Genomic DNA, 23,823 nt, shown 5'->3' on the forward strand with positions numbered 1-23,823 from the left:
AACTCCTTGGTCTTGCATTGCATGCAGCCTTCTCAGTGCCACAGGAGGTAGGAATATTTGAGCCAACTGTTTTGGAGATCGTTTGTAGCCTCTTGCAACAGCTACACTTACACAGTGAGAAATCAGAGCAGGCTTTTACCCAAGGACCTGCAAAGTGGCTGTAAGTGTGCTTGGCAGCTCCTAGTAATAACCATGGCCCACTGCTCACAAAGACCCTTTGTGTGTCCTTCATCAAGGGGCAAGACATACAGTTGTGCTTACAAAAGCTATGTTTGATTATCCTCTTCATTTCTTCTCATGACTTCTGAGACTAATTCTGCCTTGGGATGTGGTATTAACATGGCTTTTATAAGTGTCCTGCTCAATCTGACAGCACCTCTGTGCATTTCTGCTGTTAACCCTGACAGGGCTGGATGAAACACGGCTTCTACTGCTACTCTGTGGGGCAGCTGCCAGCAACATTTTCAGAAGCAAAACAAATATGTGAAAAAAACAAAGGTTACCTGGCTACTGTGAGAGACAGGTATGGAAACATAATTCTTGTCCTTTAGCACATGCAACTGAAATAGAAGGGTCAAACAGAAATCTCTTCTTTCTTTGCAGTTATTCATAGCGGTTAGTGTCACAGCACTGCTTTGCTGGAAAGTTTATGGTAGAACTGAAGAAGTATTACAAAAGACATTAGGGGCTTTATGTCATCAATAAGAACAGTCAAGCCATTGCTACTATACACCAAACTGTTTTTGACTCCAGGAATTGAAAAATTGAGTCAGTCCTCCAACAACCCCAGATTGCAAGGTTGTTTTAAAACTTATTGTACTAAAAATAGACGGATAAGCATGGAACTATTTATTTCTTCTGGATCTGAGCTTTTCAGCTTTTCCTTTGCAACAGGGGGATATGGAAACTTACCCTTTTTTAGAATTTAAGTAGATTTTTTTCCCTAGAGTAAAAAGATTTAAAGAGCTAGACCTTATCGTAAAGCTCTATAAAACACTGCAACACTTATTTATACAGAATAAATAATATACATGCGTTAAGACAAGTTGTGTTGTCCATCGTGCAGTGCAAAAGGGGAATAGAATCACTCTACAGCCTAAACATGATTTATGTTACCAAAATATAAAATAAAAAATATTTTTTATGATGATTAGAACTATAAAAGTAAAATCATTACCCTTGCTTCAATCCGTACTTGTCTTTTCCCTCACATTAACAAATAACCTTTACCAGATTTGCTACAATGAATTGTTTGAAGAAATTACTATAAAATGTGATACAACAGCTTCATACTCATTATTCACAGGTATGAACAAGCTTTTTTGACTTCTGTAATTGGATTCAATCCGGCAAAATATTTCTGGATTGGTCTCTCAGACACAGAGGAGCACGGGACATTCAAGTGGGTCAGCGAGGACCCTGTCACCTTCACTCATTGGAACGCAGGAATGCCCGGTACGTGCCATGACAGGCAGTCTCTACTCTGGGGGCCCGAGAAGCGAGGGTTTGAAAGCTAAACAGCGAGTTTGAAACTCTACTAGCATAAAGTGACAGAAATATCATTTCAAGTTCCCATTTGTGCCGAAGGAATTAAACCAGAGATCATGGAAACTCCTTCCAGTAGACCATCCAGAACCATATGCATCTGTTGGTCTCATTCACTCTTTGTTTTTTGATGGTTTTGATAGATGAGTCATAGTATAATGTAAAAAGAATTTAATACAATTTATTTATAATTTCATTGAAATGTATGTGAGCTACTGTGAACTATTGGCATCCAACCACAGTGGGGACAGGTTACAGTTAATTAAGTAGCACATGCTTTGAGAAGATGCAGCTATTTATTAATACAATTTAAAAATTTTATGTTTTGTGAAGGAGGAGAGTCAGGCTGCGTGGCCATGATAACAGGAACTTCAGCTGGATTATGGGACATTTTGAACTGTGAAGAAACAAACATGTTTCTGTGCAAGCAGTTGGTGGAGGGAGCGAGCCCCCCTCCTCCTCCAACAACAACCCCTCTTCCATCGTGCCCAGAGGGATGGAAATCCATTCCTCAGAGCAGCTCCTGCTTCAAAGTAAGTGTTTAATTTCTGAATGTGAACGCTTGTCATTTCAAAAGAGAATATGTTTTGTGTATGCATGGAAGGTGGATTTCACCCTGCCTGCCTGAGAGGTGGTCTGTGGTAGCAGGTCTCCAGCCACCCCTGGGTGGAAGGTTAGGGATGTGCTCACAGGTGCTGTATTTAGGTTAATTGAAGTTTGGAGTGACAGGGACTCTGAGATGACAAGAAAAGCAAAGTTGTAATAATTAAATTTGATAGATGGACACAGACCTATGGTTTCATAATAAAATAGTAAGTGATGAAACTAGAGACCAGGAGACCAGAAGAAAGATAGAAGCCCAGAATTCAGTTTCTAAATTTCTGTAATACGCAGCACAGTATTTAATTTTCCACTTTTTATAGATTTTTCAGGGAGGAAGGGACAAAATGCAAACATGGTTTGGTGCAAGAGATTTTTGCAGAGCCATTGGAGGAGATCTGGCCTGTATTCACAGCGAAGAAGAACAAGACCTGATAGCTAGCTTGTAAGTATCTACACAGTCCATTGTTTAAATATAGGGAAAAAAACCCCAAACATTTTAAAAATTACCTTTCTGAAAGACACAATGGGTTTCTAGGGGTCAGTTTCTACTTTGCAAAGATAGTTAATATCTTTGCAAAATGGCGGAAGGAAATGAGGACAAGGTGGCGCTATGCATTGAAGTAGCCTGAACATACACAAACATGAAAGAAGGACCATTAATACTGGTTTCAGCTCTCTTTAGTTCGAAGAGATAAAACTGATCTTTTCAGCTCATTTGTAGTTAATCACCACATGAAATACCCTGATTAAAAGAATAGTTTGTGCTACTTTCTTTCCTTAGTTAAAGGGAAAAATTGGGAGACTGAGGAAAGCCTGATCTATTGATGTTCTAATATAAATGTTTAAATCAACTACAGACAGATCTGAATTTGGATGCCCAAGCTCCTTGGTAGAACCAAGACCTGAGAATGTATTTTCATTTAAATCAGTATTGGTGGACTTGTGACACCAGTGATCTTGCCCATGAAGCTCTGTGTTTCACTGCTTCCTGCCAGATGTGTGTGTTTTTCCCGATGTGACAGTTGAATGATTACTTTATAAGACTGTCTCAGATGATACTTCAAGTATCAAAACACTGAGAATAATAGAATGATATATATTCTCCTTCTGTATTTCACACTGTGTCTGATTATCTGTATTTGTAATCATTCAGAAAGAGAGACTATCTTTTCCATTCTTACTGGATGGGTTTAAATGCCTTGGATTCTGACAGTGGATTTACATGGAGTGATGGCTCACCAGTGAGTAAATAATTTATTGTTCCATTTTTTTTGTAATTTTCCACGTATATCTTGGCAGACAGGTCTCACAACTCTATACAAGCCACAAGTGACATTAGGTCTTTACTACCTGATTGCAGTCTAGAAATTAGTTTTTGTCTTTTGGTAGTTCAATGTGACAGATAACAGCATGACATGTAGAGCAATGAAACAACACCAAAGGTGATGGAACATCTTTCTTGATCTAAGAAAACCTGATCTCTAAATTCCCTTTTGTCATTTGGTGTTAGAAATAATTTTGTATGTCTACACAAACGAGGCTGCACTTGCAGTCTGCAAGGTCTGCAAGGCCCCCGTCTGTATGGCAGCACTGATGGATTGTCTCAGGTTGAAACATCAGAGCAGGATAACCAACCCAGGGGTCAGAGGATGGTACTTAGATAATTCTTTCTAGAGTTTGACAGAAGAACTTCATCTCTACTGGTAACAAAAAGTGCAGCAACTTCTTGGCTTACTAACATGGCTTATAAATACACAGATGAAACATTTATGAAATTCAAGGGTCATGTCCTTCTCCATACAAGGCCTGGGATCAAAGCACAAGACGGACCATGAAATCAAATGTAGTACATTCTTTAACAGGATGATATAAGACAATTATTTCGTTGTAAAAGGAAAATAGTAACAAAGCTGTATTTCCATAATAGGTAAATTTTGAAAAATGGGCAAGTGGAGAACCAAACAATTATGATGGAAATGAAAAATGTGGTGTGTTTAATGGCTACACTAGTATGAACTGGAACGATTTATTTTGTGACCATATGCAGGAATATGTTTGCCAAATTAAAAAAGGTAAGATAACTTTTTTCCTTAAGCAACTTTTAGAAGCAGATAAGAACATCCTTTCCAGGTTGGATCACACTGTCTGTGTGTAGTGGAGTCAGCTGCACCATCAAGCACAATGAAATGCTTAATACATTTTAATTTAAATAAAACCAGTTGTAAACTATGAATTAATAGATGAGATACACATGTGAGTTTGCAATGTATATGCAGCGTACTGAGGAAGTGAAATAGAACAGCCCACAGTTGGGCACAGCTTCTCTAAGCTTAACTTGTAATTAGCTATAACATGGTAGTTTGCTGAGTGTAACACCTTTTTTTTTTTCGTATATTCTGAGAAATTCTGTGACAAAAAATAACCACACTGAGTAACTCTTAAGATTAACTTTGTTACTTTGAATTAAAATGCCAACAACTGTATAAATACAGGAAATTGAGACATGTCTGAGAAACGCAATATACTCAGATATTTATTTACATTGCAGGAACACCACTGAAACCAGAGCCTGCTTCCGCATTCCGTAAGTCTTGTACCTCCAATAACAAACAAATTAACACACAATGATGTTAATTTCTATTACAGACTGCTGAATGTTTTACCTTGCAGATGCTCAATACAATGTTAGTGAAGATGACTGGATAATATATAATCAAACGGAATACTACTTCAGCAAGGAACGCATGCCTGTGGAAAAAGCCAGGAACTTTTGCAAGAAGAACGGTGGTGATCTTGCTGTCATTGAAAGTGAAAGTGAAAAAAATTTTCTTTGGAAATACGTAAGAAACATGTTTTACTTGAAAAATGCACTGTTCTCTCCGACACTGAGGCACCTTTTTCAGTTGGTTTGTGAAATATTAGGAAGTGATCCCCATCTTTAAACAAACCCCACAGTGTCACATTTCATGGGCTTATCTGGTCAGGAACTTTACCATAATCATGATTTTGATAAATTGCTACATGTAGACAAATTGTCAGCTTTTTTTCAAGAAAACTTGTAACGTTTTGATAAATTCTTACTATGCTTTCTTAAAATTATGAAAAATATTACTTTGTTTTATAGCTTGCTTAAGAGGTCATTCTTATCTTCTTAACATACCTGTTCTCGATTTCTTTTTCATCCCATTCCACTTTTTCTTTTTTTTTTTTTTATTCCTTCCTCTAAATTAAATACTGGAAATTGGAGGAAAATTTTACATTTTTAGGTTCAGACACATATCACCAACAACACCCTGCACATTGCATACTATGAAATTCTACAACTGAAAGCAGAGTGTTTTTAAGAGCTTGTTAATTTAATTTGAAATCTGTTTTCTTATATCTCATTAAAATTCTTATTTTTTGTGTTTTAGATTTTCTATAAAGACTGGGGGAATAGCTTTTACATTGGCTTAAGTGTGAGCCTTGATAAGACATTCCGGTAAGTAAAAAAAGATTAAATTTGTCAGACTTATAATGTGAATATTCGGCATGGCTAGCTGTAGGAAACTGTTGAAGTTCAATGACTGACAAAATATGTCTAGAGCCATGACTTGACTTAAAGTTTTAAAATATGATCCTGATCCTCAGGGGAACACTATTCATTTCCCTTTCTTTTCGTTCTATGCTTTGTTTTTTTGTTGTGAGGCCGAGATGTTCACTCACAGTCAGTGCAGAGTCATCCCCTTTTCCTTGTTAGACGAAAGATAAAAATAGTTGGAGGTCTCTAGGATGTTTCAGATGGTACTTGCAGACACTATCAAATACTCAAATTATCAAAGAAAAAGAACCCTCCAAACCTGCAGTCAGGCGTCACAGTGGTTTTTAGAGGTGAAATATCACTACAGGAGAACCCTTGTCTGGAAGGTAATTTCCAGATGGTTGTACTGTCAGAGCCCAGAGCAGGACAGCTTCAGGCTACATGGAGTCTTTACTCTTCTACAAATGTATTTAGGAGTGAAGTGCCCTGGGAATATCCCAACCCCTCCCGCAGAGCCTTATATGAGTACCAGACACGTTTCTCCTGTGGCACGATTTTTCTGTCTTCTCCTGGGATTTGAAGCTTGGTCAAATGAGTCTCAGCCACTTCATTTCAGATGTTCTTCTGTTCTTTGAGGATCTGTTTCTTGTCCACAAGCCAGAGACACTGGATAGTCTCCTCTCCTGGAACTTCTGCCTTCTACATCACATCCACTGCTCAGAAAACACTGTTGTTTTTCCAGTTCTCCTTTGCTCGCTCACTAGTTTCAGTCTCCTCCCTGTTGGATGACGGTGCCATTATTTGTCTCTATATCATTCCTCCCAGTTTATTATGTATTGCTTTTTCCTATTTGGCTGAGGAAGATTTACAAGTGGGAGCAACGAGATGTTCTGTTAAATTCCTTATTTGCAGTGTTCTTGGAAATACACACATACAGTTGCTTAGTCTCCAAAACTGGAAAACACTAAACTGCCCTGGAGCTGATGTTGTCTGAAGGCTCTATGTCTTGGCAGATTCTGCACCTAACTCTTCTTTCAGTACACTGAGGCTTTTAAACCTTTTTCTTGTCTATTTTTTGAGAATAAATTTGTGAATTACCAAACTAGGAAATTATTGTTACATGACTGAAAATGATAGCTGGATGATATTAAAGATTTGCTTTGTTTAACAAGATGGTTCCCAGTGATCCCTAGTATGTGGTTCAGGGCTTTCTCTTACCCTACAAGATCTTATATTGTTGTTTTTGGACCCAGGAAATTACTAAATGAGGCTCAGGTTTGTGTTTCTGTGCTCCAGGGAAAGCCAGGTCCAGTGCTGCACTGGGGTGTTTCCTGCAGGCTAGCAGAGCTCAGAGATCTGGGACCACCGGTTGAGGTGATTAGTTCAGACTTGGTCCAGGCCAACACAGTAGGCAGTTAACATAAAGATATTTTTTACTAATTCCAAGTGGAAGGTCGTGTTTTTCTTTTACAAGAGAACAATATATGTTTGTAAGCTAGGATATAGGAAACTTAGAGTACAGAACTCTCTTATGTCCTTTATGAAGAATTATTATGGCCCCTAAATGACTTCTTTCAGATGGATGGATGGGACTCCAGTGAACTATGTTGCCTGGGCTCCAAATGAACCCAATTTTGCAAATAATGATGAAAACTGTGTGGTCATGTATACCCAAACAGGTGGGTGCTGTAACAACATTCGGTCTGCAGGGTGGTGTAGGCTTGGGAGGGCTGTATGTGTGAGACTGGCTAAGTTATTATGAGCAAGCTGGTGTTTGACGGAGTGTTTAAAAAGCATAGGAAAATAAATCATGTTGTCATCTTTCATTTATGCACTTTTAAAAAATTCAGCTCGACATAGCTAATACATTGGATTACATCTGCAATTTGATGCCTAGTTTTGCCAGAAAATTTCATCATGAACAATTAATTTAAACATCAGACCATTTGCAGATAGAGTCAGTATTGTTTTTCCTCCAACCTCTGTCCATTTTATGACTACCTCTCGAGGACATCAGCTACCTATTATCATTTGTGCAGTTCCTAAAAATCTATGGCTTGGGTATGGTTTTGATTATTATGAAACAATACTATACGCTATTTTAATTAAAATAACTACAAATATCTTTTAATACAGAGAGTTCGAAGTAATTGTGCTTACACTAGCCAAGCACTTAGTCTTCTTTGGAGTAGTTGATCTCTTTAACTTTTAAACATTTCTAGTCTCAAATCCATAGCTAAGGTAATCTTCCTAGGCTCTGTTAGAGGTCAATAGATGTGAACACTTTTGGGGAGTAAATTTTATGTCCTGTTTTGGAGATCTTTTTTCTAAGACAAGATGAATTATGTCCTTAACTTCACTGAATTATGATGACAATCTGTCCATTAAACATAGGAGGTGGATAGTTCTGCTCTAGATAATTACCTTGTAACTGTCTGCAGCTAATGAAATAAATGCCATTTTCGTATTCATTCATGATCTGCAAAATGGGGATGATGATGTTAATGTTTGTCGAGGGTTAAGATTGCGGGGTGACAATGAAACCCTGGCAGATGTACTGTTAACCTCCTCTCCTCCCCTCCTTCCCTCTTTTGGCCCTCCCTCTCCCTCCTTCCCACTAAGGACAGGCAATCAGGAGGAAAAGAAGGAGAGAAGAGAGTTGGAAAAATTAAAAATGTTTTACTAATGCTACTAATAGGAATAGAGAAAATAATACAAAATACACAAAACCAATCTTGAAAGTCTCAGCAACTGCAGAGCCAGCACCCAAAGTCCTGGACTGGACTCTGTAGCCAACTGGAGCTGGATTCAGTCTCTCACTAGGCCTCAGTTCGCAGGGATGACTCACAAGGTCCTCTCCTGATGTCGGCCATAAGGAAAAGCGAAAAAAACAAAAGGAAAGGGATAAGATCCTCGTGATCTCCCACTTTTATATGAAGTATTCACGTGAATGGAACATTATACACAGTTGGTCAGTTTCTTGGTCACCTGTTTCTCGTTACCCCTCTCATGAGATGTCCATCCATGCTTATCAATAACTTTGCATTCCATTGCTATGTTTACCAAAACATGTATCTGGTTCTCCAGGAAAATGCAGCTAATATGAAAGCTTTAGCTGACAGGCAAATTCACTAAAAGAGAAACTTGTTTTTTAACAAAACCAGGACAATGTTATATTCCTATATCACACTCCTTTAGAGAGAAAAGAAACCCAGAGGACTATAAGAATATGAGAAGCTCAGGTAGTAACGTAACAAGGACCAAGTTCTCAGGAATATATATAAAATTTGCTCATTATTTCTGGTGGAGAGAAATACAAATAGTGCAATCAGCTCTACTTGCTGTGATATATTTGCTTTAGAAAAGGACAATTTTTACCCCAGTCTTAGTTGCATTTTATTTTTCTTTTATTCTTACTCACTTTCAGGTACATGGAATGATCTCAACTGTGGCAGTTTAGAGTTATTCATCTGTGAAAGGCTTAACAGTACCATTCGTCCAACTGTTGCTCCTACTTCACCACCACCACAGGGTGGGTGTCCAGAAGACTGGCTCCTCTTTGATAACAAGGTGCAGTATGACATTCCAGTGTATTGCATTTTAAAAAGAGTAGAATTTAATAAACATATTTGATTCAGTTTTCCACTTGTAGCAGTTTTCAGTTATCACAAAATATGTTCTTATTGTATATAGTCAAAGACTCTAAAAATACGATTCCTGAAATAGAAATTATAGCTTCTATTGGGATCATAGCAGTCATGAGGGAGGTTGTGAACCATACAAGAAGAAAGCTTCATCTTGTATTTTTGCAGCCAAAGATGGCTGAGCAACTTTCCTTGTGTGGAGCTGTTCTCTGTTCTTGTTTACTGTTCTGAGCTTATCTGGCTGTCACAGGTTTCCTGGACACTTCTTTGTCCCATGCCTACTATGTAGTGGCTCTTAAGCCACAAAGGCACCTTCCTTTGAGAAAATTTATCAATTTTTTCTACAACCAAACACCTGTTAAGTTTTCAAAATAACCTAGTAATAAGCTTCACTACACTTTATTATGTAAGATCACTCTTATTCTCAAAAGACAAAAGTTCAGGTTAAGAGAGTGCATGTATTTAAAACCCATAGATTGTCATCAACAGAGCTATAAAAGCTATTAAACAAGAATGTTCACTGTTGAGAATACACCTAGCAATGAAGATAATTCTGGATTATATTGGCTTGTCTGGCTTCTTCTCTCTTCCTTTTGGCTAATCCAAAATCCAACTTCAGTTTGGCAGGGCTCCTCTTTTCTTTCCTCTCTTAGACCTGAGAAAGAGTCACAAAATGAGAGTTGGTTCCCTTTCATGGCGCTCTCTCAAGCTAAAACATCGCTCTCTTCCTTACTTCCTGGAAAAGTAGCTTCCACAGGCTCCTTCCTCGACTCCTCTCCAAGTCCACTGCTTACCATCACGGAGCTACTTCCCTTTTGCCCAACTTTTCCCCCAAATCGCCTAATTAACTTTTCAGTTGCATGCTTAAGTTACCACACTTCAGTTGCTAGACTCTGACAAAGCTGCCTAGTGACATCTTGGTAGATCATAGATAATATTACATCATGGATCGTATTACAAGAAATGATAAATTCATGCTTTTCTTTGTAATGTCAGAATCATTCTTTTTCTGGGATTATCCTGTGAAAACCAAACCTGGTATGACAAACCGGGCAACAGAAGCTGTTTTGCTTCAATAACATGACTACCTTTGTTTTCTGAGGTCTTCTTAGGCATTATTCCCACAAAGTCACACCTCAGACGTGTGCTCAGAAGCTTTAATGTAATTTCTACTGAAATTATTAGGCATATATTCCTTCTTCTATGTGTATGCTGAAATATTGAGAGTTATACTATTTTTCTAGTATAAATTCATTAAGACCTAAAGACAAGCTAGAGAGGACTGTTAATTCAGCTAATCTCACCTTTCATTAAAAATATCTGGTTTATCTTTTTTTTGTTACAGAGATGTTTTCACTAGAAAATAAAACACTATCCACTTACCAATTTGTCATACTTCTGTTTTTCAGTGTTTCAAACTATTTGGTCTTGATGAAAATGATACACTGACGTGGCACGCTGCACGGAACAACTGCATTAATTTTGAAGGAAACCTGGCTACTATATCAAGAAAGGAAATGCAAGGTATAAAGCACCAATGTTTTGACACTGGATGAGATGTCAAGTAATTCCTGATAAACAGATCAAAACAGATGTTATAGCCTCTGCACTATATGCTATTATTTATGCCATATTAATATCAAGTTATGTTAAATGAGAAATTGCACCTCTGGAAAGATGCTTGCATAGGTTTTTAGTGTGTTGATTATCTTTTAAAATCATAGCTTTGGATCTAATACAGGAGGACCTACAAAGGAATTGATGCTGTTCAAACACTAAGATTTTGTATTAGAGGCCTGTCATATAATAAAATGTCCATATTTTAATTTTTGTAGGTATGCAAGTAAAAATAGCACACAAAGGGAGTAATATCCAAAACAAATTGCTGTGCACCTGGTTGCTGAGCAAAATGTTGTGGGTGTTGGTGAAGAACACATCCTCAGCAGACCCCAACACTGGAGTACCAGTTTTCCCTTGATCCCCTTAACCCCTTAATCTGCTGGACCTCAGCCTCCTGGCTTTGCTGCTGGGGATGTTACACGTTTTTTGTTTGGTTTGTTTGGTTGGTTGGTTTGATTTGTTTCGGTTTGGGTTGTTTTTTTTCAATTGAGGAGAAAAACTTCAGGTCATCTGAGGGCAGCACATGGGCCATCTCCTAACTCACTCCATCAGTGCTTGTGGTTTATATTTTTCTCTACAGCAGAGGAAGGACAGTCTGTTAGTGGAAAGTCAGTCTAGGCAAAAGCCAAGGGAAACAGCATCTGGTCTTCTAACGAGCTGGTGTCTCAGTACATGCCTACTTGGTAATTGAGTAGTTTATTTGTGTTATACCTGTTTAGAAACCAAGCTATTAAGTCTGGTTAACAAAGAAGTTAGCAAAGGAAAAACGGCAGTGCACACTCTGTAGACACATTGTCAAGGTGTACTCACATTAATTCCTGTCATCCCATTAAAACATTTTCCTTGCTTCCTCAGATGTTTAACAACACAGAAGAGAGCAAACACAAATTCCTTAGAAGACATTGAAAACAATTTTATGTAGAAAAATGTGCCCACTTTGAGTTTGTAAATACTTTTTTTCTGACTTTAACATCAGATAACTATCCATTCTTTTTATTTTTACCATAAGATTACAACCTTATTAAAATAGAGAAAACGAAAACTCACCCTCTTGTTTCCAGGCACTCTAGAGTCTGCACTGTTGGGGAAATGTGCATTCAGTTTCCCTCCTTGTACAATTTGTTTGTTTATTTGTTTGTGTTTTAATTCAGCTTCCCTTATGTCACTCTTAAAAAATGCTGCAACTGATGCTTGGATTGGACTGAATGACATAAATTCGGAGCACACATACTTATGGACAGATGGAAGCCCAGTTTACTACACAAATTGGGCAAAAGGTTCCCGCAGTTATTACAGTAAGGTAAACATTAATTTCCATGTATCAGTTAAACATTTGAACTTCGATAGATGAATAAAATGTATGTAGCTACAACTGTATTACCTGTAAGGTTTAATTTATGAAGATTTTTAGCAATCTTGTTGCTTTTAAAAGCAAAGTAATCATATGGGAGATCTACTTTCACACATTTTTCTCAATGTTTGTGTTCTGACATGATTCTCTATGAATCCAGGCAAAAGTTTGGAAGCATTATGCAAAACTCAGACGAGTGAGTAATTTCCCTCACTTTACCATGACTGATCAGAAGATTCAAATAAACCATAGAATAGCGGTAACTGTGTAATTTTGGGATACAGCGAATATTATTTAGACTTGATGAAAATACTCGAATAACTGCATTTATTTACATCACTTGGAACTGAGCTTATTAAGATAAATGAATTGAACCAAATCATCAAAAGAAGGAGACTGGGTTTTCCTTTCTCATTTTTGTGTTCTCTCTCTAATCTGCCTTCTGAAATATCTCTTCTGCATGCTTTGAAACTTTCAGCACTGCTGCGCCACTTTGTGTTTAATTGCAAGACAAAACTGAGTGTTATTCAATAATTGTAAAATGGCTAATGAAGAATACTGCTGACGAGTGCTTTTTCTGTACTTCTGTCCTAGCTGTGCCAAGTTCCTCTCTTTTTCGTAACAGAGCTGCTTTGAGTTCAGCTAAAATGTAAAAAAGTTCTGTGAGATCCAACATCTGCTGCCATCCAGGCTAGAGCTGGGTTTTGGGTTGTCCAGGGCTTCCCTATCTCACACACGCATACACTTTCTGTAGGAGGCTGAGCCCATTGCCCTGCACAAGCTGCTCCACATACACCTTCCTTCACTTGCAGGCAAGACCTGGGCTAATGCCTCTGAGGGGATTTGGCAGTAGCATGAGGTTATGCTGATACGAGGTAGTAAGAGCTGCTGACTCCTGCTGCAGAAAGCCAAGCAACAGCTTCTTATGCTGTGGGAGGAAAAGGAGGAAGGTAAAGAGCCCAAATTGCAGTGGAAAGTCTTGGGAGCTGTCTCCCACAAAAGGTTTTTTTCTGATTGCTATCTCTGCTTTACTGCACCCTGGTGACAACTTTGGTCCCTAGTGCCTAGCTGTGTTAGGAAGATTTGAGCTCTCCAGGCTAGCTTCAGTGCTGAGGACAGTTTCCCTATAAACTCCAGGAAAACGGCAACAGAGCTGAAATGTCCCGTGGCTCAGACCCAGCACACACATGTCTACCTGCACACACACACACACACACACACACACGTATTCACAGAGATTGTATGTATACATACAGGTACTCCCAGACACTTGCTCCTGTCTCTGTGCTGTGCAACTCCCTCCATCATCCAAGTGCGAACTTTTCTGGGACAAGTTGTAAATGCTTATTGTCATATTACTGCCCTTGATCATTGTTTGTATGAGTTCACACATATGACCTTTGTATTATTAATCTGTGTGTGCCTGTGTGTGGTACGTCAGCCTGTGTAACCAGAAAGAGTAGGAACGTTTCCTATCTATCCACATCTTTCCCTTGTTAATCTCATTTTCCCTGTAGGATGACTGTGTCTTCATGATAAAGAACCCTATTGAACAGGCTGGAAAATGGAAAGAAGAAGAATGCAAAACAAGTAAAAGCTACATATGCCAGAAAAGTTCTGGTGAGTTTTCACCACTTTCTAGTACAGTTGATTTATTGTGATTAGGTCAAAGTGGTGTTAAAAGTAACTTTCCTGTATTCAACCCTATTTGAACTGAAAGTAATCAGACAGTATCACATGCACTACAAGCCATTTTATAAAAAATGATGACACATTTTGTATTTTGGATACAAACTTTTAACCTTTCTTATTTTAAGAACTAGACCACTAAATTAAAAAAAAATAAAAATCTGTGGTTCATAATGTATTTTATTATTTTTGGTGATCAGGTAGGAAAGAGAGAGAACAATACTTTGTCTTTATATGGGTAAATTATTCAAAACAGAAATTCTACTGTTATACTTTAAAGCTCTGCAACTTCTTTATTTTGGAAAACTGCCCTGCTTGATTTCCTTTACAGTTTTTCCTCAGGCAATGCCACCATGAGCTGTTATATCCCTCTGCTTGCTCATGATGTGCTTACCGTAGCCTGTTTCTTGTCAGAAAGGCAACAAATGCTAAAATATGATGGAAAAAGTGGGGGGATTGTTCCCTTTAATGCCCTACACAGTTTCAGTATGCTTTGGGAAGGGGTAGAGCTTGCAGAGCTTGTTCCTAGAGGTGGTGGAGTTATTTGTGCTTAAAGGTCATTCTGACAAAAATTAGAAAATTTTGCCACAGAAGATGAAAAAATGGTTTTCATCAAAGCAGTGATAGTTGGGACACAATTTATATTCCAACCTCTCCTAATTACTTGTCTACTCTAGTACACTAGATCTTCTCTCAGTGCTATATGTTTAGCCAATATAAAGCATTTGACTTTTTGTTTGTTTGTTTGTTTGTTTGTTTGTTTTTTCGTTTGTTACAGACCCTAAACTGCAAATCTCCCAACCAAATGTTCCAATGTTTGGCTTTAACAGTTATGGTGATGACCGCTATGCAGTCATCAACTACAAAATGACCTGGGAAGAAGCACAGAAGAACTGCAGAGACCAGTCTGCAGAACTTGCCAGCGTTTTGGATCCTTATGCTGAATATTACCTGTGGTTACAAATATTAAAGCACGGAGAGCCTGTATGGATTGGTCTTAACAGCAACACAGTGAGTTCATCAAATGTTTTTGACAATCCTACCGCTACCCTAGATCAGCCATATTTTTTGCTCAGAGGTTGACAGGATCCACTGTCTTAGTCGCTATTTGCTCCCATGTGAGCACTGTCAGTCAGATCTGTGAATGTGTGGCAGGCATCAAAATCTTACTGAGGTACCTGGCTTCTCTCCACTTCAGGGGTTTCACACATCTAAATGTTTGGCCATGATGCGAGTAACAACTGCCACAGACACATTTCAAAGGACACCAAGGTTGTAGCTGCAATAGACAGTAGTTCCAGTAGTAAAAGTGGCTATGGAGTTTCCACTTCCTACGCCAAGATCTACCACAGGTTGATGTGGGGGAGCACTGCTGTTTCTGGACACATTGTGGAGCACACCACAGAAATAACTTGGGTTAAAACTGTTCTTTCTTTGTGAGATTATATTAAACCTTGTTTCAGTTTACACACTAACACTACAAGAGCTTGTGCTGGGCAATAGGGGAAATGGCAATGGGCAGCGTAGAGGCAGGAACAGGTGATGGGGACACCCTAGGCTGGTGTTCAGAGCTGAAACCAGTGCCTTGTGAAAAACAGGCTCAGTCAGCAAAGAGCAGAAAGGTCTGACAGGGGAAACACCTATTTGAGGCACGTAAAAAGAACACACAAAAAAGAGGATGCAGCTGGATATTTGTGGAACCGGAGTTGTGAGGAAAATCGAGAAGAGAGGTAGAGCTGGAGCTTGGTGGGACATGGAACTGAGAGCGGGTACAGGTGCTGAGATGAGAGGAACTGGAGCTGCACTTTGGTGAGAGCGGGCACTGGGAAACCAGGATTAGACAGGAATCTGGGATGAAACAGGCCAAGGACTTCAAAGGAAAAAGGACAGGAAAGGAACTGGCACAAAGAGCTGCATTGGAGCTGGCCTCCAAAGATCACAGGAAGAAGAGCCTCAGCTGTGCAGGATGGGATGACAGGAGCCATGGCTGTGACTAATGTTGGTCATTTTCTGAAAATAGTGGTGAAATCCACTGAAAAAATACATGCTCAACTTATGTCTATAAACTGGTCCTCGCAACAGCTAGAAACCTACCACAAGCCCTGTCAGCATGGGTGGCAGAGGTCTGTGGTGTGTGCCCCATGACAAACATCCTCAGTACTGTATTCCTCTCTCCAGTGGAACTTCTGCTTTTTGACTTTGCTTTCTAAAAATATAGAGAAGCTTGTGCTAGAAGAATGCTAACAATAGTTTCTCTGCAAGCTTCATTTGATCTCTGTGTATATGTGGACTCAATCTTCAACTGTATGTTCACATTTGTTATTGCAAGACCCTTTCCCATCTACTGCGCACAACAGATGGTGTGAACTGAATAATGCAGGTTGCCTACTAAATGAACGTCTTTAGGACCACTGTTCTCACTACTATGGAGAGTGGAAGACTGGGCCATACTGTTATATATTCATGATAGAGGATGAACTAATTTTGTGTGATAAAATGTCATTCTGATGTTTTCTAACTTTTACATACCTGTAAGTCCAATCTTCAAATTTTTCAATAGTATGTGACATAATCTTTATTGTCATTTGCTTTTAGACTCGTGGCCATTACATATGGTCAGATAGAAGGAGAAGCAGATATCATAACTGGGCCAGTGGAGAACCAAATAAGAACACAGCCTGTGTCTACTTAGATTTGGATGGTTTTTGGAAGACAGCATCTTGTAACGAAACATTTTTATCTCTCTGTAAACAATCTGATGGTAAGTTGCAAATTCAAGAAATGTGATTAGGTAGGCCGGAATTTAAATTCATGGCTTTATTTGAATCTAGCTTTTCTGCATATGCAAAGATTGTGATGGATGGTATATGCCTTGTGATAAAATACTGCTTTTGTTAAGGAAGAACTCCCAGATCCAATCTGTCTTGATAGGTTTTCAGACATTGCATTTCACAGGCAGGTCAACACATGCACATCATAAAGACAACTACAACATTTTGTGCCACAAGCAATACATCTTTTCTACACCCTTCTTTGTAAGAAACCACAGAATTGATTAAATTTAGCCTAACTATAAAGATATTAATGATATATTTTTACATTTTAAAGTATCTTTTGTAATACTGGGAAATAAGAAACTTCCGTCAGCATAGCAGCTGAATCAATTAATTTGTATTTATTAAAAGTATAAGATCCAGGGAAACTTCTACTGAGATACTTTAGAGTTCAAATATTGCACCTAATTTTCAAACAAATTTTAAATCATGTATGAAATTAATGATCTCATCACCACACTTTACAGCAAACTATATTCATTTAAGCTCTGCTTTGGCTTTAATCAGGTGATGCAATAGGTTATTAATTCTAATTTTACATAGTTTAGGATGCATGTACAAGGGCAGGTACAGACAACTTCTCTGATCAACTTTGCTACAAACTGACTGAACACAAGCGACTGGCTCATGGTGATGGTGTTGACATCCTTTGTGTGTACTGACTCATTCCTTACTCTGTTTTGCAAGTTTTGAGTAAAAATTGCTTTGCTGAAGACAACTGCAATAGGACTGGTGTAGCAGATTGGAGAACCAGCTCCAATCATTACAGTTTGTTACTAGTTTACCATGATTAGTTCAATCTTTTATCATTAGTTAAGTCTATGTGATATTCCTTTCACTGGAATCTCTGTCAGATTTGTAGGGCTGATATGGGGTTCAGTTTACTTTGGCTTTTGAGACCCCGCTGAAACCTCTGTGTGTCCTTTTTAGAGTTAATCCCTAGTGAACCACCACAGCTTCCTGGAAAGTGTCCTGCACCAAAGCGTGGTAGATCTTGGATTCCCTTCCGTGGTCATTGCTACTACGTTCACACCACTTCTGAGGAGAGCTGGCCTGATGCTTCCATGGCGTGCATTCAGATGGGTAAGTGCACTTTTAAAATTAGGATATTTTACAGGTTGTGTGGTTTTGTTTTGTTTTGTTTTTTTTTTTTAATCCAGAACCCAGAAATAATACATAGATGTGTGTGTATGTGTATAATTTATAAGCTACAGGTAATTTAAATCTATTATCAAAATTTTCTACTATATGAAAAGGCTGATCACAAAAGATGTCATAATTGTTGACTGAGATAATTCATTTCTAATGGAAAATCTTGCTAAAATTATATATCATATTTAATTGATATTTTTTAGGTGCTTCTCTGGTTTCCATAGAAGATTCAGCTGAAATGAGCTTTCTCTTACTTTATTTATCTCCACTTGCAAGTGACTTCAGAAAGTTTTGGATAGGATTGTTCAAAAATATTGATGGTAATTATTTCACAATGCATACTGAGATGAAAAGAAACATTAAATAAAGACTAATAAATAATACTAACATACTAAATACTAATATACTAAATATTAAATAATCAAAGAACAATCAACTGTTAAATGTTTAATAGCTTTTCTGCTATAATACCACCAAGAGGTCTATGTTTTTTCTATCTTTAGTGTAGCCAGAGTATACTTCAGTCTGTGAAAGGTTCTATCTTAACACTGTATTAGTTGATTAAAAGGATTCCTGTTACTTTTAAAATTCATATTACTTGACATTTAGCCAGTATTAGTCTTTCAAGAAAAATTTTGTCTTGTAATTAAAAGCTGGCACAGTCTTAAATTGAAATTTATTTCTGAACAATTCAGAGGATAGCAGCTCATATGAGCTGTCTAGCAATATTTCTGAATATAAATTTCAGTGGTTTTATTTTAATCCAAAAATATTTCAGCTTTTTTTTTTTTTTTTTTTTTTTTGAACTGCAGATTTGATTTGGTTTCCTATAACATTGTAATTCTGAACCTTGTTATTCACGACAGACTTTGAGGGTATCGTTCTAGAGCAAGTCTGGACTGGGCTGTAGTGAGTGGCCTTGGCCATGGCTGCTTGAGTCCCAGCTCTCACCACCAGCAAAGGCACAGGCACCCTGTTTCATGATGGGTCAAGTTCATCTGTTCCAGCTCAAAACTAATAGTACAAAAGCATTGATTTGTTCCTAACCTGGCACACTACACTGCCACATTGCTGCTTGCAATGTGAACAGAGACAGCAGGGAAGCGCAGCTGCAAACAGGGGGATGGAGGAGGTAGCATTGAGGCAGTTGCAAGTTATATCAGAATACTCTGTCATAGAAGTACACCCTGAAGGAGCAGAGATGGCAGTTATTCCTACTTACTTAATGGGCCTCAGCAGGAGATAAGAAGAGAACTATTATTTAAGACAGCTGATTCAGTCTGCAAAAATAATTTATTAATCCAGCTCTAATAAAGCAGCTGTTCACTGATGTTGGATATATGCACAAAGAAAATCTCCTGAGCAATCTGGATCCTTGAACTGCAGAGCATGGCTAGTACAAGTGTTCTGCTTTTCTTAAGGCTCCCAGACACAGGTGCGTCCTGGGCACAGGTTTCAGCTAAAAGCCCTTGGGCAGCCTGGGCACGTCATCTTGATGTCTCTGACAGCCATGGTCCTGAAGGTTACTGAGGTTAACTTTGTCTGTGAACATTTACATTTGGTACACTCCCATCTGAGTATCTCTGGCTGTTAAAAGACTGAGAAATGAGCCCTCTGTAATGCTGATTTAATCAATACATGCTATATCTGTTGTGCCTAGTAGCCTATAAATGATTCTCCATTCACTCATCAGTTAATACTTTTAATTTTAGGGGAATGGATATGGACAGACAGAAGTGCAGTAGAATTTGTCAACTGGGAGAAAGGAGAGCCTACAGTAGTATTTGAAGAACACTGTGTCGACATGGATGTCTCAAGTGGAACCTGGAGGAACTATTACTGCTCTGTTGACCAGAATTTTATTTGCAAAATCCCAAAAAGTAGGTTTGGAATTTCTGTGCACTGGGTTATTTCAGAAGTAGTGGTTAATATACATCAAGCCAAACTGCTTATGCACTGGGCACATTTTGTGCATTGATGTTGATGTATGTGGATCTGCATCAAAGATGAGTAACTTCTGTTAAGAACACCGAAAAATCATGTTGGAGAAGAACCCGAGTCACTGTTTCCTCATCTCATTTTAAAAGCATTGGCATTTGCTGTACCATAGGGTAGGGTTCACCTGGCGGAAGTGTGGAGAAAACTCATAGTCATCATGGTTAGAATGCAAAGGGCTGTAGATGATAAATAGATTACTAAATTAGTGCTGAGAGGAAAGGCAAGCACTCTCCTGATAGCTGAGGAGCAGCAGTTGAAAGTCTCTGAGCTCCTGCAGAAGGAAGGTAGGTGCTGCTGGTGGGGTTGGTACCAGCGAAGTGTGTTGGGGTCTTCTGGTCAGCCAAGCAGAAAGTGTCAAGTGATGGTGGGCAGTAGGGCCCAAATAATTTCTCTGCTGACACAGACACAAGGAGACATGTCAAGACAACCAAACAGCATAATACATTTCATTGTTACTGATTACTTTTGACCTTGTGGTTTTTGGATGTCAAGCCATGTGAAATCTGAATATGTGACAGGCTGGGCTGAATCCCTCTTGCATGCACAGCAGTGTTGCATAGAGCATGAAGGATGTAAACCTGGACATATGCAGTAGTGTGAGTCACCATATACACATGGATTCAGCTGTATTTGCACACATCATCTGGGAGACGGTTTCAAACAGGCCAGATTTGCCATCATCAAATGGATCCACTACACAAACATAATAGATGAAATGCGGAACCAATTGAATCTCATGCTTGTGGATCCCCACATGTTGGGAGGGTGGCAATAAAGTCATCCATGAGCTCTATAGGGCCTGGCCAGACAGTCCTGCAAGCAATTATTGAATCATACTCGCCCAGCAGTGGAGGGAGGAAAAGGAAGTTGTCTGAATACGTTTAAGTACAAATCAAATGTGCTTTGCACTTTGGCAAGTGTAAAAAATTGACTTCTTCAGTGTGAATTGTTAGACTGCAGACGTGTAAAAACTTCGATTGTCTGTCTCCCCTACCAAAAAAAAGAGTTCAAAGAAATTGATAGTGAGACAGGTTTGTGGTTTTTTTCTGTTTGTTTTGGTTTTGGTTTTTTTTGTTTGTTTTTTACCCCCTACAAATATTTTTAACAAGAATATTTGATGTATTCAACCTGAATTTCCATCTCCGTGTGCTGTGTTCAGCTCTGGGGGCCCCTACATAAGAGAGACACAGACCTACTTGAGTGGGTCCAGAGCAGGACCGCAAAGATGATTAGGGACTGGAGCACCTCCCATATGAAGACAGGCTGAGAGAGTTGGCGGTGTGTAGCCTGGAGAAAAGGCGGCTCTGGTGACACCTTATAGCAACCTTCTAACACTATAAGGGGGTTAGAGCAAAGATGGAGAAGGAGACTTTATCAAGGAGTATAGTGATATGTTGAGGGGTAACAGTTTTAAGATGAAAGAGGGTAGATTTAGATTAGATACTTGGAAGAAATTCTTTACTGTGAGGGTGGTGAGACACTGTAACAGGCTGCCCAGATAAGCTGTGGATGCCCCATCCCTGGAAGTGTTCAGGGCCAGGGTGGGCAAGGTTTGAGCAACCCAGTCTAGTGGAAGGTGTCCCTGGCTATGGCAGGGGCATTGAAACAAGGTGATATTTAAGGTCCCTTCAAATCCAAACCATTCTATGTTTATTTAAAATTTGTTAGGAATGCAAAATAAAAATTATTTGTGCAGTATTTATTTAATCTTTGAATGGTTGCTTGCAAATTGTGTATAATATATATATATATTTTTTTAATTTTAAAGTTATTGAAGCTGAGCCAACCCATGACTCACCTGTCAATAAAGGTAGGTTGGTTTCTTACATGCACATTAAACAGAAATTTCAATAAATTTATAGGCATTTATTATTTACAAGTAAAATTGCTTCCAGAAAAGTTTCATTTAAATATCCATTTAATGGTCACTGATGATTTCTTCAAAATAGCTGTTTAAAAGAAGAGCTCCTCTCAAACTGGATGTCATATTGATTTTTTTTTTCCTAAACGAATAGTATGCTGTGGTATAATATAACATTCCTTTTGAGAGGTATATAGAAGAGACTGAGCCAAATTTTCCATTGCCCATCCAGAACATACATAAATTTTAACTGCCGTTATGGTTGTTCAGTAATGTACAGTTCACCTACTTGATTTACTTAGGGAGGTGTTTGTTGTATGCAATAGCAGTCTCTGGCCATTTGCAGTAACTGTTCTGTTTTGTCTTTCACAGCATCAAAAAATGAAGCTGCTGCTTCGTCTTCAAATAATTTAGGTGGGATGATTGTTATACTGATCTTACTTCTGCTAACAGGAACTGGCCTCACACTCTACTTCTTCTATAAAAAAAGACGTGATCGGCAAACAATCACAGCCAGTTTTGACAATGCCATATACTGTGGTGGTGCTGACCTTGGAACTCAGGAATCAAATTGTCTTGTGACCAATATTGAAGAAAATGAGCAGGCAACAGTTTAATAAACAGGCTGATCTTGTGTCTAATTTTGAAAGGAATTAAAGTGCTGGAATACAAGAATTTTTAAGGCAAAGCAATTTTCTCCTATGGAAATTCTAGTTCATTTTGCATAGGATGCTTCTTGCTTTCTGTACTAGCAGGAGCAGTCTTGCAAAGCAGATCCAGAGATCTGCTCACAAACAGTAGTAACCGGAAGGACTGTTGAACATATGTGTACGCTGTGCAAATGAACACTTGGTCATTTCCGGTTTCCGCAGGGGTCCAAAGTCACATTTAGGCACAAGAAGAACCATGCTCACCACAGGCAACTGTGAGAAGAACCTCCTTAGCACGCTTCAAAAAATATATCCAGATCTGTAGGTATCCTGACAATGGCGCCCCTGCTCTCCAGCACAGGCTGGCAGAATAACAAGGGTGGGATGGGACCTCCAAGCTCACCTGGCACAGGTCCCTGCTCGAAGCAGGACCAGGTCAGGCAGCCAGCTCCAGTGCTGCACATTCGCATCTTCCTTATGCCACTGAGGTACCCACAGAAACCCTTCATGTTTCCCCTAGTACCTGAATTAACTCATTTTCCTCCTCTGTATACAACTGATAGAAAGGAAAGTGTAAATAGTTTTTTTTTCTGCTCTAATTCTGTAACATAAGCATTGAAAATCACCTACAACAAGGGGATTGAATGTATTGTGAATAGGAGTTGTTTTTTTTCACTGAAATAATAGAATAGGGATCTCAAAGGATTCTGCAAAAGGAGGAATAGGCAGGATGAAGTATATTTAACTCATACCTGAAGAAAATATATAAATTTATTCTGGAAATCTCCAATACCAGTGAAGATTTCTTACATTTTAGGCCATTTTTTCAAAGCCTAATGAAATTACCATTAGAAAATATTTTCTGTTTCTAACCAAACTCCCCCTGTTCAAGTCTATTTTAATCCTTTGAGTATCATTCCAGAGTTCAGGCATGACTGAGGTGTTAGCATTACATGTTATACTGTTCTACTTGTATATTCTTTGTGTTCAGAAACCCTAAAACTACACAGTAGATTCACATATAATTTTTGTGGGGTTTTGTTTGTTTGTGTTTGTTTGGGTTTGTGTTTATTTGTTTATTTGTTTTACAGTGTGTTTTATGCCAAATGTAAATAAACAAATGACTTAAAACTCTTAGTCTAGAGAAGGTCCTTATTTAATTTGATTTTTTTTATATTTTAATATTTTGACAGATTTTAATTTTGTTTAAATTAAAATATTTTGTGTCTCTGTGAAATACATGTAAGTAAGTTGTTATTCTACTTTGGTTCACTAAATGGGCATTAAAAGGCTAGTATTAAGTAAAAGTTTGTGTGTCTTCTTAAACAGAACAATTTATCATAGAAGTGAAAGTAA

General features: G+C 38.4%; 1 protein-coding gene across 4 annotated transcripts in view; it reads left to right on the forward strand.

Annotated features, from left to right (window-relative positions):
• Window positions 1-23,604, forward strand: part of LOC136098434 (macrophage mannose receptor 1-like) — a 33,209-nt gene extending 9,605 nt beyond the window's left edge. Inside the window, exons 10-31 of one of the 4 annotated variants that reach the window (XR_011737757.1) lie at window positions 408-523; window positions 1,307-1,455; window positions 1,879-2,078; window positions 2,469-2,590; window positions 3,302-3,389; window positions 4,076-4,220; window positions 4,697-4,732; window positions 4,819-4,988; window positions 5,562-5,629; window positions 7,247-7,347; window positions 9,096-9,238; window positions 10,722-10,836; window positions 12,084-12,232; window positions 13,801-13,903; window positions 14,751-14,983; window positions 16,568-16,733; window positions 17,737-17,889; window positions 18,162-18,278; window positions 19,671-19,838; window positions 21,116-21,263; window positions 21,725-21,766; window positions 22,190-22,237. Coding sequence is in view for 3 of the 4 variants with exons in the window: in XM_065831847.2 (XP_065687919.1) it covers window positions 408-523; window positions 1,307-1,455; window positions 1,879-2,078; window positions 2,469-2,590; window positions 3,302-3,389; window positions 4,076-4,220; window positions 4,697-4,732; window positions 4,819-4,988; window positions 5,562-5,629; window positions 7,247-7,347; window positions 9,096-9,238; window positions 10,722-10,836; window positions 12,084-12,232; window positions 13,801-13,903; window positions 14,751-14,983; window positions 16,568-16,733; window positions 17,737-17,889; window positions 18,162-18,278; window positions 19,671-19,838; window positions 21,725-21,766; window positions 22,190-22,434 (2,829 nt within the window). In the remaining variant the exon portion in view is untranslated. Of the gene's footprint in view, window positions 1-407; window positions 524-1,306; window positions 1,456-1,878; window positions 2,079-2,468; window positions 2,591-3,301; window positions 3,390-4,075; window positions 4,221-4,696; window positions 4,733-4,818; window positions 4,989-5,561; window positions 5,630-7,246; window positions 7,348-9,095; window positions 9,239-10,721; window positions 10,837-12,083; window positions 12,233-13,800; window positions 13,904-14,750; window positions 14,984-16,567; window positions 16,734-17,736; window positions 17,890-18,161; window positions 18,279-19,670; window positions 19,839-21,115; window positions 21,664-21,724; window positions 21,767-22,189 lie in introns of those variants that run through there. The other 3 variants (XM_065831847.2, XM_071805193.1, XM_071805194.1) reach the window with 3 other exon arrangements.
• Window positions 23,605-23,823: the final 219 nt, after the last annotated feature.

This window comes from Patagioenas fasciata, chromosome 2 (assembly GCF_037038585.1).
Source record: "Patagioenas fasciata isolate bPatFas1 chromosome 2, bPatFas1.hap1, whole genome shotgun sequence".
Lineage (NCBI taxonomy): Eukaryota > Metazoa > Chordata > Aves > Columbiformes > Columbidae > Patagioenas > Patagioenas fasciata.